General features: G+C 40.4%; 1 protein-coding gene across 1 annotated transcript in view; it reads right to left on the bottom strand.

Moving 5' to 3' along the window:
- Positions 1-13,112, bottom strand: part of tsg101a (tumor susceptibility 101a) — a 31,376-nt gene extending 18,264 nt beyond the window's left edge. The window contains exons 1-4 of the mRNA XM_013131250.4: positions 12,694-13,112; positions 9,194-9,281; positions 9,013-9,078; positions 126-289 (exon numbers count right to left, since the gene is read on the bottom strand). Coding sequence (XP_012986704.1) covers positions 126-289; positions 9,013-9,078; positions 9,194-9,281; positions 12,694-12,735 — 360 coding nt within the window. The 5' untranslated portion in view covers positions 12,736-13,112. The remainder of the gene's footprint in view (positions 1-125; positions 290-9,012; positions 9,079-9,193; positions 9,282-12,693) is intronic.
- Between the last annotated feature and the right edge of the window lie 429 nt (positions 13,113-13,541).

The following is a 13,541-nucleotide window of genomic DNA, read 5'->3' as shown; positions in this document are numbered from 1 at the left end:
GTGTCAAATCAGAAAATTGGATACCAGATTGTCAGGTTAACAATCTGCTGCCTTGTTTTAACAGCCAAATAAAAAAAGTACAATAAAGCATACACTACAGGGCGATGGACAATACCGGTACTAACATGTTTCCATTCGTGCAGATAGGGGAGGTAGATCTTGCCGTTAGCATCAATGTGTTTGCCGGTCTTGATCATCATGGCACTGGTGGGCTTCACAAAACAGATGGGAGGGTTGTAGGGGTATGTGTCCAGCAGCCACAGACACACTGGGATGTTATAGATGTTTCCTAATACACAAGAGGACAGGAAGATCTGTGAAACAGGCATTTCGTTTGAGAAGAGAATTGCTCAAAAAATTATTATTCAACTTAACTTAAAAAGGTTGTTGTTTGTAACAAATTTTAGGCATCAGGAGAAAATCCTTTGCAATAATTTTTCTGCTATAGAAACCCTTGGGCGGTCCCCTAGATATTTTAATCGGCCTGCCCAAGTAGAAAATGACAAAATAACTTATTTTGAGCAGCATAAGGGAACAGAATCATCACAGTATAACACAAAGTCAATTAAACTTCAGGGATATCAATCTGTCTAATTAGGAAGCATAAGCAATTGTGAATCAATGTCACCCGTTTTGGCACACTGGAGAGGCAACAGCAATACAACCCCCAAAAAGGGAATGGTTTTGCAGGTGGTGGCCACAAACAATTGCTTTCTCCTTATCCTTCCTGACTGGGTCAAGATGGCACATCCATACGCAAGGTTTGCTGTGTCTCCCAGTAGTTTCAAGAGCACATAGGTGCCCGACCGTTACAAGAGAATAGCTGGACAGGGACTTAGAAAGGCATCAACCCAGCAGCAGGACCGGTATCTGCACCTTCGTACACGGAGGAACAGGAGGAGCACTACCAGAGCCCTACAATAGGACCTGCAACAGGCTACTGGTGTGCATGTTTCTGATCAAACGGTGGGTGAGGAAAAGGTGGCATGAGGGCCCAACATCTCACAGCTCAGCACAAGGCAGCTCGATAGGCATTCACCAGAGATCACCAGAATTGGCAGATCCGCCATTGGCGTTCTCTTCACAAACGAGAGCAGGCTCACACTGAGCATGTGACAGATGTGAAAGAGTCTGGAGATGCCATGGTGAATGCTATGCTGCAACATCATCTAGCACGACCAGTTTGGTGGTGGGTCAGTAATGGTCTGAGGAGGCATATCCTTGGAGGGTTGCACAGACCTCCACATGGTAGCCAACAGAACCCTGAATGCTGTTAGATACTGCAATGAAATCCTCAGACCCCTCATCAGACCTTACACTGGTGCAGCGAGCCGTGGGTTCCGCCTGATGCAGGACAATGCCCACCCTCATGTGGCCAGTGTGTAGGCTGTGCAACGGCATTGATGCCACTGACTGGCCCTCACGTTCCCCAGACCTGAATCCAATTGAGAACCTCAAGGATGTTGTGCATCTGACACTGCCAAGTAGCGTCACAGACTGTCCCGGAGCTCATTGATGCCCCTTATCATACACGCAATTCAAAATTCTATTGTTTACTTACAGTTTTCGGTGTGAGTTGGAATCCAGCTATCAAACTGTTGGGGATTTTGGTTTCCACTGACCTTTGTTACATGATTTTGATCAACAAATTCATTTGATCTTTAATATATTTTGTTTTCATTTTTCTGAGCCGTGTACATTGAAATCCATCCATTACCTCGGTATGAAAATATGCATGCATTTTTGAAGGAATACGTTGATAGGGAGCAAAGATGGCTATCCAATAGCCAATCCGGTTTTAAAGGAAAGGTTCGCTCTTTTTTTAACCTGGGGCCTCTTTTCAGATTATCTAGAATAATCCTGGACTGTAGAGACACAGCGTTTTGAAATTAATGCAGTTTTGAGGTTTTTCAATTTTTTAAAGGAAGCCCCTCTCCGGGCTACAATGGAATTGAACGGGGCAACTAATATAGCGAATATACAGTTCTGGAAAATCAAGAGACCACAGCCAAACATTCTGTTTCTCTGGTTTTTCTATTCATAGGTACGCGTTTGAGTCAAATGAACAGCTTTGTTTTATTCTATAAACTATGGACAACATTACTCTCAAATTCCAAATATTGTCATTTAGAGTGCTTTCTTTGTAGAAAATAACTGGTCAAAATAACCAAAAAAAGATGCATTGTTTTCAGACCTTAAATAATGCAAAGAAAACTAATTCATATTCATTTTTCAACAACAAAATACTAAGAGTTCAGAAGCATGTGTTCTTCCAGGATAACCTTCTGCAGGCTTGATTCATGCGTCCTTCACACAGACAAATCTGCCTGATTCCAGCCTTGCTGAAGCATCCCCAGATCATCACCGATCCTCCACCAAATTTCACAGTGGGTCCGAGACACTGAGGATTGTAGGCCTCTCCAGGTCTCCATCTAACCATTAAATGACAAGGTGTTGGGCAAAGCAGAAAATTTGACTCGTCAGAGATGACTTTACTCCATTCCTCTAAGGTCCAATCCTTATGGTCTTTTGCAAACTTCAGCCTGGTTCTTCTTTGCGTCTCATTGATGGGCTTTTTTCAAGCTTTGCATGACTTCAGCCCTGCCCCTAGGAGCCTGTTTCAAACCATCCTCGCCATGCACTTCACCCCAGGTGCTGTTTGCCATTCTCTTTGTAGGTCACTTGATGTCATCCTACGGTTGTTTATTGACATTCGAATGAGTTGATCATCTCGATCAGTGGACAGTCGTTTTCGCCCTCTGCCAGTCTGTAGCTTTGTTGTCCCCAATGTCTGTTGCTTGACCTTGTTTTTATGAACTGCCATCTTTGAAATCTTCAGGATGGAAGCAACCGGACGCTCACTATATCCCTCTGCCAGTAAAGCCAGAATTGAACCCTTCTTTTCATCACACAAAGTTTTTCTTTTCAACTCTTTTGTCATGCTGAATAGTTGTTATTTTATTCAAATTACCTTTTAGGTACTACTTGCACTGTTTTTGTCATCCAGCTGGTCCTATTGCATGAGGATAGTGATGACCACATCAGTGTTTTTTATACTTTTCCTTGTTAAATTAGATTTGGTTCAGGTAATCACCTAATCAGTACCTCATTAAGTAAAATTTGAATTTAACAGACACTGGAATGTAATGGCTGCTATACCGAGATGCTTTAGAGATGCTGTAGAGATGCTGATTTAAGAAAAATTAGGAGGGGTCTCTTCATTTTTTCCAGCGCTGTATATGATATATTCCGTTTTCCAAAACGTGAAGGCGAGGGTATATTGATACAAGTCATATGTCCTCCAAAAACAATTAGATCCAAAACAACTTTGTTTAAATCATTATTGCTGTTTATCCTTTTGAGAAAATGTATAAGCAGCTGCCGCGCGGATGGATCTGTCTGTGAAGAGGCTGTATCTGGCAACCGGCTTTGTTTACAAAACTGTAGCTCACGTTAGCTAGTATAGACTAATAGTGCAAAGACAAATGCCAACGTTGTATTAGCTGCTGGTAAACTGACGCAAATCTTTCTGCCAGGACCATTTATCCGGCAAACGGCTTGTCTTACAAAAAATTTCGCATACGATAGGAGTGGGATTTATTGCCACCTAATGCCATCGAGAACCTTGATGAGTCCATGGATGAGGCTGAATCGGCTCCAGTGTGTGCAACAGATGACATTAACTTGCAACATCTTATCAACCGGGCAGTTTTGGAAAACTTCAAAGTCTCCAAACAAACTGGACAAATAGGCAGAGCAAATGGAGGGACCAAATGGACAACTCTCAATTCTGTAAGTAGGTATGTAATAGCTATTTGGATAATTCATACTATTCTGCAGGAATAGTATGGGGAGGTACTGAAATTATTATTACTACGGAGCATTGGCAAAATGTTGATACTGTTGGGAACGGCCATGTCAGTTATTTTCCGACTGATAACATTCCGGAATGACAGCCTGTCTTTTAGACAATTTGCTAGATTTCATTTTATTAACACAATAGGGGACTGCACATTCTCTAAATATTTTTTATACATGTCCGTAAATTGTTTCACGCACAACATAACCATTGATAAAAATGAGCATTGTATCAGGAGAACATACGGAGACCTATATCAATACACCATGGTCTTCCCATTTTGGAAAACCAGATGTATCCTATTTTCGACCGCTACCCCGGTTGCCCCGTTCAGTTCCATTTTAGCCTAGAAAGAGACAGCAGGAAAACACTCACAACTGAAATAATTTATTAAAAAAAAAAATCTGAACCAGGATCATGCAAGATAATCTGTAAATCGGCCCACGTTCAAAATTTGTGAACTTTCCTTTAAATTAATTCTTCAGGTCTTGGGCAGAAGGGTCTGTTGGCTACTAGCCAGCGCCATAGTAAATAGTCGTTTCTGTACGGACAGTGAAATGGTAAGGATTTTTAAAGTGAGAGAAATCTCCCAGACTGAAAACTCTACCGTTTCCATTAGCTACGTTGTCTATACGTTTAAAAGTTAGCTAGGGTAATGCTGCTGTTTGCGTTTAAATTTTGTGAATAATTAGACAGGTAGCTTATCTAGATAATGGGCGAAACCATAGGAAAAGGCAAAATACTGTAATTCTTCACCTCTCATAGTAAAAGGCCACAAATGGAAACGTTAGCCAGGTGACCACAAAGCCTAAACATTTAATTGACAAAACATTTTAATGAAGTTTTAAATATAAATAAATAATATCTAATTAACTTCAATAACCCCCTAACTGCTTTATACAATTTAAGTCAGTTTTCAGTCAAGGAAAATGGATCATAAACTAGTGAGCCAGTGACTGTAGCTAGGGGAGGAGCAGACTGAGGGATAGCTGGCAAGAAATGGAAGACCGAGTGTCCCAGAAAGTAGTGAGACAATGACTAAACCAACACAGCGGTAAGCAAGGTATTGATTGAGGGATAATAGGAATATTTCTGACCCATCCATGAGCATATAGAGTATACATTCTTAATGAGTATAGGTAGTTATAGGTAGGTAGGATGCCCTCCCTCCAATGCCTTTCGGGGGAAGAGTCACTGGCTTGTAGTTGTCTCTCTGTTGCGCACTTTTGCAATTGGGCTGTACGCTGCTGGCAATACTTGGCCCTCTTTCAGGGGGGTTGCGGTTGGTGGGTGTCCCTTTGGTTGATGCCTGGCAATGTGGGTGGATTGATTTCCTGCCTGTTGGGCCCTGTCCGGGGCCTCCCCCGGGTAGGGCCACAGTGTCGCCGGACCCCCCCGTCTCAATTCCAAGGTGTTACGCTGCTATATTATTGTACTGGGGGATATGAGGAATGCACTTTCTAACTTTTCTCGGTCTCCTCCAGTTTACAATTTTAGGAGGAGATGAGGTCCTGGTCCACATCTGCGGAGTACCTGGTTTGGGGGGCCCGTTGCAGTCCCTGTCCACCTGGTCATACTTTTGACCTAGTCTAGAATCAAATAGACTCTGGATTTAGCCCAGAGAAATGTATTTATTATTCTAATTGGAATCTTAATATCTCACCCAGAAGAGGTCACCCCTCTGAGCCTGGGTCCTCTCTAGGTTTCTTCCTAAAATTCAGCCTTCTTAGGGAGTTTTTCCTAGCCACTTAAATCCAACACTACTGTGGTTTGCTCCTTGGGGTTTAAGGCCGGGTGTCTCTGTAAAGCACTATGTTACAACTGCTGTTGTAAAAAGGGCTTTATAAATACATTTGATTGATTGACTGATTGAGTTATAAAGCCTTTAATAGGTTTAATAGGACTTTATATGGTATTTATTCAATATTATCACATTACAAAGCAAGTCATTTATTACAAGTGTTCCTATTAGTAACCTATTTAACCACTATTAGCCAACCTATAGGAAAACAGAGGGCAAGTCTTTTTGATCCTGAATAACTTAAACGTAAATGATTTCATAAGACATGGATGTCGGTAAAACATCCAAAAGAATGTGATATGTAATTTTGTTGACTGGCTATTCTCAGAAAATTTTGTTACCACAAATATTATATAGGATTATAGCTACATCTTAAATGCTGAATGTGTATGCACTGTTTGCAGGGCCACTGCAGGGCCATCAGCTTCATGGTACATTTTCAGAATTTAATGAATTTAAACATATCCTTGGAGAATTTCAAGACGTTAAGATAGGGAGGGTCCTCTAAAATTATGACATGAGGGGACCAACGTCATCTATCGCTGTAACGCCTAGAAACACCCCCTGACAAACCTACCACTTTGCCTGAGTTTTTAAATTGTTTCGTACATACAGTTGTGCTCATTAGCATACCCTGGCAGAAAATTGTAAATCTTGGCATTGATTTAGAAAATATTACTGTTTTTTTGCATGATCAGTCTTATTTAAGGATAGTGGTCATATGAAGCCATTTATTATCAAATAGTTGTTTGGCTCCTTTTTAAATCGTAATGATAAAAGAAATCACCCAAAAGGCCCTGATCAAAAGTTGACATACCCTTGAATGTTTGGCCTTGTTACAGACACACAAGGTGACAGAGGTTAAAATGGCAATTAAAGGTCAATTTCCCACACCTGTGGCTTTTTAAATTGCAATCTGTGTCTGTGTATAGTCAATGAGTTTGTCAGCTCTCATGTGGATGCACTGAGCAGGTTAAATACTAAGCCATGGGGAGCAGAAAAGAACTGTCAAAAGACCTGCGTAACAAGGTAGTGGAACTTCATAAAGATGGAAAAGGTTATAAAAGATATCCAAAGCCTTGCAAATGTCAGTCAGTACTGTTCAATCACTTATTAAGAAGTGGAAAATTCTGGAATCTCTTGATACCAAGCCAAGGTCAGGTAAACCAAGAAAGATTACAGCCAAAACTGCCAAAAGGACTGTTAGGGATACAAAGAAAACCCACAGGTAACCTCAGGAGAAATACAGGCTGCCCTGGAAAAAGACAGTGTGGTTGTTTCAAGGAGCACAACACTACGATACTTGAACAAAAATGAGCCGCATGGTCGAGTTGCCAGAAAGAAGCCTTTACTGCGCCAACACTACAAAAAAGCCCAGTTACAATATGTCCGACAACACCTTAACACGATATGTATTTGTGTAATGAGGGAGGGTGTGGCAACAGTGAATAACACCTTATATCAAGGTGTGCATAATTATTAGGCAACTTCATGACCTCAGGTAAAATGGGCCAAAAAATTCCTCATAGACAACTATTACAAAGGACTGCACACTGGCATTGATGCTAAAGGGGGATATACACAGTATTAAGCACAAAGGGTATGCAGACTTTTGAACAGGGGTCATTTCATTTTTTTCTTTGTTGCCGTGTTTTGTTTTATGATTGTGCCTTTCTGTTATAACCTACAGTGGAATGTGAATCCAATAAGATATTTTTCCTGCTTACTCATGTTCTCTTTAAAAAATCTTACATACAGGTGCTGGTCATAAAATTTGAATATCATCAAAAAGTTGATTTATTTCAGTAATTCCATTCAAAAAGTGAAACTTGTATAATGTATACATTCATTCCACACATACTGATATTTTTCAAGTGTTTATTTCTTTTAATTTTGATGATTATAACTGACAACTAATGAAAATCCCAAATTCAGTATAAAATTTGAATATAGTGAAAAGGTTCAATATTGAAGACACCTGGTGCCACACTCTAATCAGCTAATTAACCCAAAACACCTGCAAAGGCCTTTAAATGGTCTCTCAGTCTAGTTCTGTAGGCAACACAATCATGGGGACTGCTGACTTGACAGCTGTCCAAAAGACGACCATTGACACCTTGCACAAGGAGGGCAAGACACAAAAGGTCATTGCTAAAGAGGCTGGCTGTTCACAGAGCTCTGTGTCCAAGCACATTAATAGAGAGCCGAAGGGAAGGAAAAGATGTGGTAGAACAAAAGTGTACAAGCAATAGGGATAACCGCACCCTGGAGAGGATTGTGAAACAAAACCCATTCAAAAAGGTGGGGGAGATTCAAAGAGTGGACTGCAGCTGGAGTCAGTGCTTCAAGAACCACCACGCACAGACGTATGCAAGACATGGGTTTCAGCTGTCGAATTCCTTGTGTTAAGCCACTCTTGAACAAGACACAGCCTCAGAAGCGTTTCGCCTGGGCTAAAGACAAAAAGGACTGGACTGCTGCTGAGTTATGTTCTCTGATGAAAGTAAATTTAGCATTTCCTTTGGAAATCAAGGTCCCAGAGTCTGGAGGAAGAGAGGAGAGGCACAGAATCCACGTTGCTTGAAGTCCAGTGTAAAGTTTCCACAGTCAGTGATGCTTTGGGGTGCCATGTCATCTGATGGTGTTGGTCCACTGTGTTTTCTGAGGTCCAAGGTCAACACAGCCATCTACCAGGAAGTTTTAGAGCACTTCATGCTTCCTGCTGCTGACCAACTTTATGGAGATGCAGATTTCATTTTTCAACAGGACATGACACCTGCACACAGTGCCAAAGCTACCAGTACCTGTAGGGTATTAGGAAGAGGAAGATGCGATATGCCAGACCCTACAATGCAAAAGAGCTGAAGGCCACTATCAGAGCAACCTGGGCTCTCATAACACCTGAGCAGTGCCACAGACTGATGGACTCCATGCCATGCCGCATTGCTGCAGTAATTCAGGCAAAAGGAGCCCCAACTAAGTATTGAGTGCTGTAAATGCTTATACTTTTCATGTTCATACTTTTCAGTTGGCCAACATTTCTAAAAATACTTTTTTTGTATTGGTCTTCAATTTGGGATTTTCATTAGTTGTCAGTTATAATCATCAAAATTAAAAGAAATTAACACTTGAAAAATATCAGTATGTGTGGAATGAATGTATACATTATACAAGTTTCACTTTTTGAATGGAATTACTGAAATAAATCAACTTTTTTAATTAAGATATTCAAATTTTATGACCAGCACCTGTATATTACCAATTCTCCAAGGGTAGGCAAACTTTTGAGCAGAAATATTTCTCATTACTTTTCAGTCTGACTGGTAGTGACAAACCATAGAACTTAACCTACCTCGGTAGCTAACTGGCACTGTTCCTGTTAAGCTCATCAGAGATTTTGTGGAGCCATCATTGAACACTGAGAAAACAAAACACCCACTCAAGCAATTAAGGTATGAATACAGTGACACGCAGTTAATGTTTCACATAAAATGTCATGTAGCTACTTAACCATGGACTTGACATGTTCTTACCATAGGAATCCATAACAGGCTTCAGGTCCTTGTACTGAGAGATGACGTTTGTTATCTCACGAACAGTCAGGTCCCTGTATTTATATTGCTAAACAGTGGAAATAAAAGTAATTAAAATGTTGCTGAATGTTTCAGATAGTGATGGCTTCGCCCAAGCTACTCCGTTGCAATTGATAGTCATTGGTTCATTGGACAGCCGTTACACGTGTAAGCTGACACTTCCATTACAGATCAGTGTGTATACAGACCAGTGTGTATGGTCTGAATGGAGTCCTATAGACAAGTTAACACATCAGCAATAACTGTAGCTATGCCTAGCCATGTAATGTTTGCTAGGTTAGCATTCTGTATTATCACCTTCACATTTCATCCCGGCTTGTGGAGTATGAGTAATTGTTTAGTGCTAGGGCAAAAAACTAAACTTTTCAGTCTAAATGTTTAATTAAAAAGACCAAACAGGTAGGCCTAGGAACCATTTTGATTCACACATTGTAATTACCAGTCAGTGCAACTATAAACTGCAGCTATAAGAAAATTATTGGCCAATACCGATAGCTGATATTAATTTAACTCAATCAGCCAATGATGATGTTATTTCTGTACCTGTGTATGTGTGCATAACTTAATTAAAATGTTGCTTCTAATGATGTGTCTACTTTCAACAAATGCAAATACAACCATACAAAAGTTATGTTTCTATACATTTTACTAGCAAGACAGTCAGGGGCCATATTCACAAAACATTTTATCCTACCACTAGGACTCCTAAACAGCACCAAAAGTTCCAAGCTAAGAGCTCCCTCTTAGCACTTTTATGAATAGGTTTTAAGACCAACTTTTACTAAGGAATGGGGAGAAGTCTTAAGCTAAGAGAAACGGTGTGGTTGCCCTGTTACTTTGGATGATGTCATGCTTCACGAACAAGCTTACTTACTATGCCCACAGTGATTGGTTGATAGGGGAGGGGTATCTGTCAGTGAATTCATCATAGCAACACAGTAGAACGAAGTCTCATGTTGCCATATTGAAATAGAGATATTAAAATAAAAACGCAGGCCAAGTTTCACTGATTAAACATGAAACCAAAATGGACATACTGACTAGTCAAGATAGCTTCAGCTAATTTTCAGGCTCTTACATGTCTGGCAGCTCGTAAATAAACGCACGTTTATCTTTTGATGGTGCCAAGATTTGTGCAATTATGTATCCCACCATCAACTACACCAGGTGGTCAAGGGTTTTTGATGTAATATTCTACTGACAGATGACTGAGATATACGTAGCTCGTCTGGGCTGCATAGCTGCATTTTCCCTGTGGTGTAGAGTTGTCACAACCTTAATCGCCGATGTTATTGGGTTGTTTCTGTTTGTTGAAGTGACTGTATCCCTAATCTCTACTATAGTAACGTCATGCTGGAAACTTTAGAGATTCCGTAGCAACAATAAGACTTCGGATTTTGGGATTTTGCCTTCAAAATAATAATATTAAATTCATTTATTTTGCTGCTTTTCTTAGTATATATTGTAAAGATATAGATTTAAGAGCTGGTTTTAGCGCTAAAACACTTCTGTAGAACATATGAGGAGTCCTAAAGTCAGTACTGACACTGCTTTTTTAAGAGTTACTACCATAGACTGTAAAAAAAAGATGGACGACGCCACTTCGCTCTTTTCCGTTGGTGAAAACTGAAGCCGCCAGTGTCCCGATATGGCGCTGACATCTTGGACTTGCGTCTGCACAGATAGCGATCTTGGGACCAGTTCTGCGCAGTAGTTATGCGCAGTGGCGAGCAGGAAGTAAAGCCGTGAAATCAACGGCCCCACCCCTGTGCCCCGCCCTCACTCTCCCTCGCAGAATGCGCATGCCGTAATCAATCGCAAGCACACGCTGCACAATTATGATAATTCAGATTATTATTATTAATTTCAATGTACATAAATGTTTCTGGAGCGGCAATAATAATCTTTATAACAGCAAATTCACTAACCTTATTGAACTATAAACAGAGTTCAATCAAGTCCAAGTACAGTACAACCTTGCTTGTTAAACCTAGACGATATGTTATAGCCCAACTTACATCATGTTTAACCTTAATTTAGAATAGGCCTAATACAAAAATAATTGGTAACTTCTAGCTAACGATCACCTGCTAGCTATTAACATGGCTATTAACGAGGCTTGTTGTCTTTTAGCTAACGTTAGCTAGCCAATTACATTTATTTACTAATTAAATAGCTTATAAATTTAACTTACCGAAAAAAATTCAAAGATCGATTGGAAATGCCAGATCGGTTAGCACAATCTACTGCAGAACAACCCATTATGTCCGTGTGAAATTATATCAATTATAGAAATTTAGAGATTAAATTTAAAGCTCCAATCTCCTTAGTCCTCCGAAGATCGCGAAAAAAGCCTGTTGGCGCTTCAGTGGCTCCTCGGCTCAGATAGCTGTCAATCACAGCTGTCAATCACGACGTCACACCACCATTTTTAGAGCATTAAATAACTAACTAAAAACCAACTTATTTTAAAAACAAACTCTTGAATTTACATTAGCGTGATACAAACTACAGTAAATGACAGAAACCAGCTTCGGAAAAAAGATATTTGAAGGGTAATTTAATTGTTTAGTTGGTCTCGCGTCCCATTGAATAACATGGGGAGGCGGGGTTTATGACCTATACTAGGACCACTCACCAGGGGGCGATCGAGACGTTTTGGCTTCACTTTTCAGGGCTTGTGGGGCACGCTTGGTTACTACTAAATCAGCAAGTTAGGCGCTACTTTTACACTTAAGATGTTCTATGAATACGGCCCCTGATCATTATTGCAAAACATCTAAGTTATATGATAAATACACATCTTTCTTAACAAACTAGAATATAAATGAAAAACAAGCTATTAGACAAAAATGCAACATAAAAAACAATAGGAAGCAATCCAACCAAAAAAAATCCTGACAAAACCGGGTCGACCAATTCATTGCTTGTCGTCAAAGGTGGAAAGGCTTAGTTAATTAGAAACAAAACCATGAAAAATTGGTTATTGTACTCGATACATGTTCTTTATTTTAACATATGAATTGGAGGACCACCAAGAATTGCGGTTGTAAAGGCAACACAAGTAATGTACTGAACTATACTTCTGAAAGTATTTAGAATGCAACGTTTTAATTATCGGTTGGTGACTCAATCTATCATGTTGTTAGCTAATAGAAACACTCGAGGCTAACAACTACAAACCTCAAAACAGCTAGTTAGCTAACAATATGTTATCAAATACGCATGGCGAAAACGTTTCACCAGCTAGAAATGTGTTCAAGAGGTTTTAATCAAAAACGTAATAACTGAACGTAACCAATCGAACCTGCTAGTTAACTACCTGGTTGTCAGGCTAAGATAGTTAGCTACAGTAATAATGTTAGCAAAAACATACTATATAAGTAGCTAACAACTGTGGCTACCTGGGATTTACTGTAACGGTAGCTGGCTAATATTACCTTGAGCAGTTTCTTCAATGAGCTTTCGTTGACAACTGCCATGGTTGATGGTGTAATATAATGTACTTCAGATTAATATCCTTTCGATATTTTAAAGCTACAACTTCTATAAATATAGATAGCTTTGTTAGCTAACGTAAGCTGGCCCTCGGCTAATGCTAGAGAGTCCAACCCAGGGCCAGGAACTAAACAAGGAGTGCGGTAGAACAAAATTCTCGGTTCGATAAGACTGATTCGCTTATAAGTTAGATGCTTAAAACTAATGTGAGCCACAACAACACACGCATAGAAAGGCTACCCAAAAACAGAAATACCGATGCAATTGTACGAGCAACAAAAGCAACTTCCTGTAATTTTGACTGGCAGTTTCCGATTCTCGTATGTCTTGTTTTCTTCAGTGGATTATTTTTTTTGGGTGGTTGGAAAAGGTACATTATCGCCACCTACTGTTTCTTCGTCTGTGGGGTTTAACGGCGGTTGGCATCCAACGTTATTGGTGCATTACCGCCACCTACTGTAAAGGAGTGTGGGTTATCTCCAGGGTGGACCTAAATTCTCCCTGCCAACCCAGTTTCTCCTAGTAACACAAACAAACACCTAACCACAGCACCCGAACACCCCTTCCCCAAGACAGATCCTATACTCGACATGTTCACCCCCTCTGCCCTCAGACCCTGTTGCAACCTCTCCCTTTCCCTCTCATAGAGTCAGCACTGCCTCAGGACGTGATCCACCGTCTCCACTTCCCCACAGTAGTCACACAACCCTGTCAGATGCTTCCCTATCATGTGTAGCGTGCCGTGCAATCCACAGTGCCCCACCCTCAATCTAGTCAAAATCCTTTCCTC

Source organism: Esox lucius, chromosome 19 (assembly GCF_011004845.1).
Source record: "Esox lucius isolate fEsoLuc1 chromosome 19, fEsoLuc1.pri, whole genome shotgun sequence".
NCBI classification, from domain to species: domain Eukaryota; kingdom Metazoa; phylum Chordata; class Actinopteri; order Esociformes; family Esocidae; genus Esox; species Esox lucius.
This window is presented reverse-complemented; position numbering and strand designations above follow the sequence as displayed.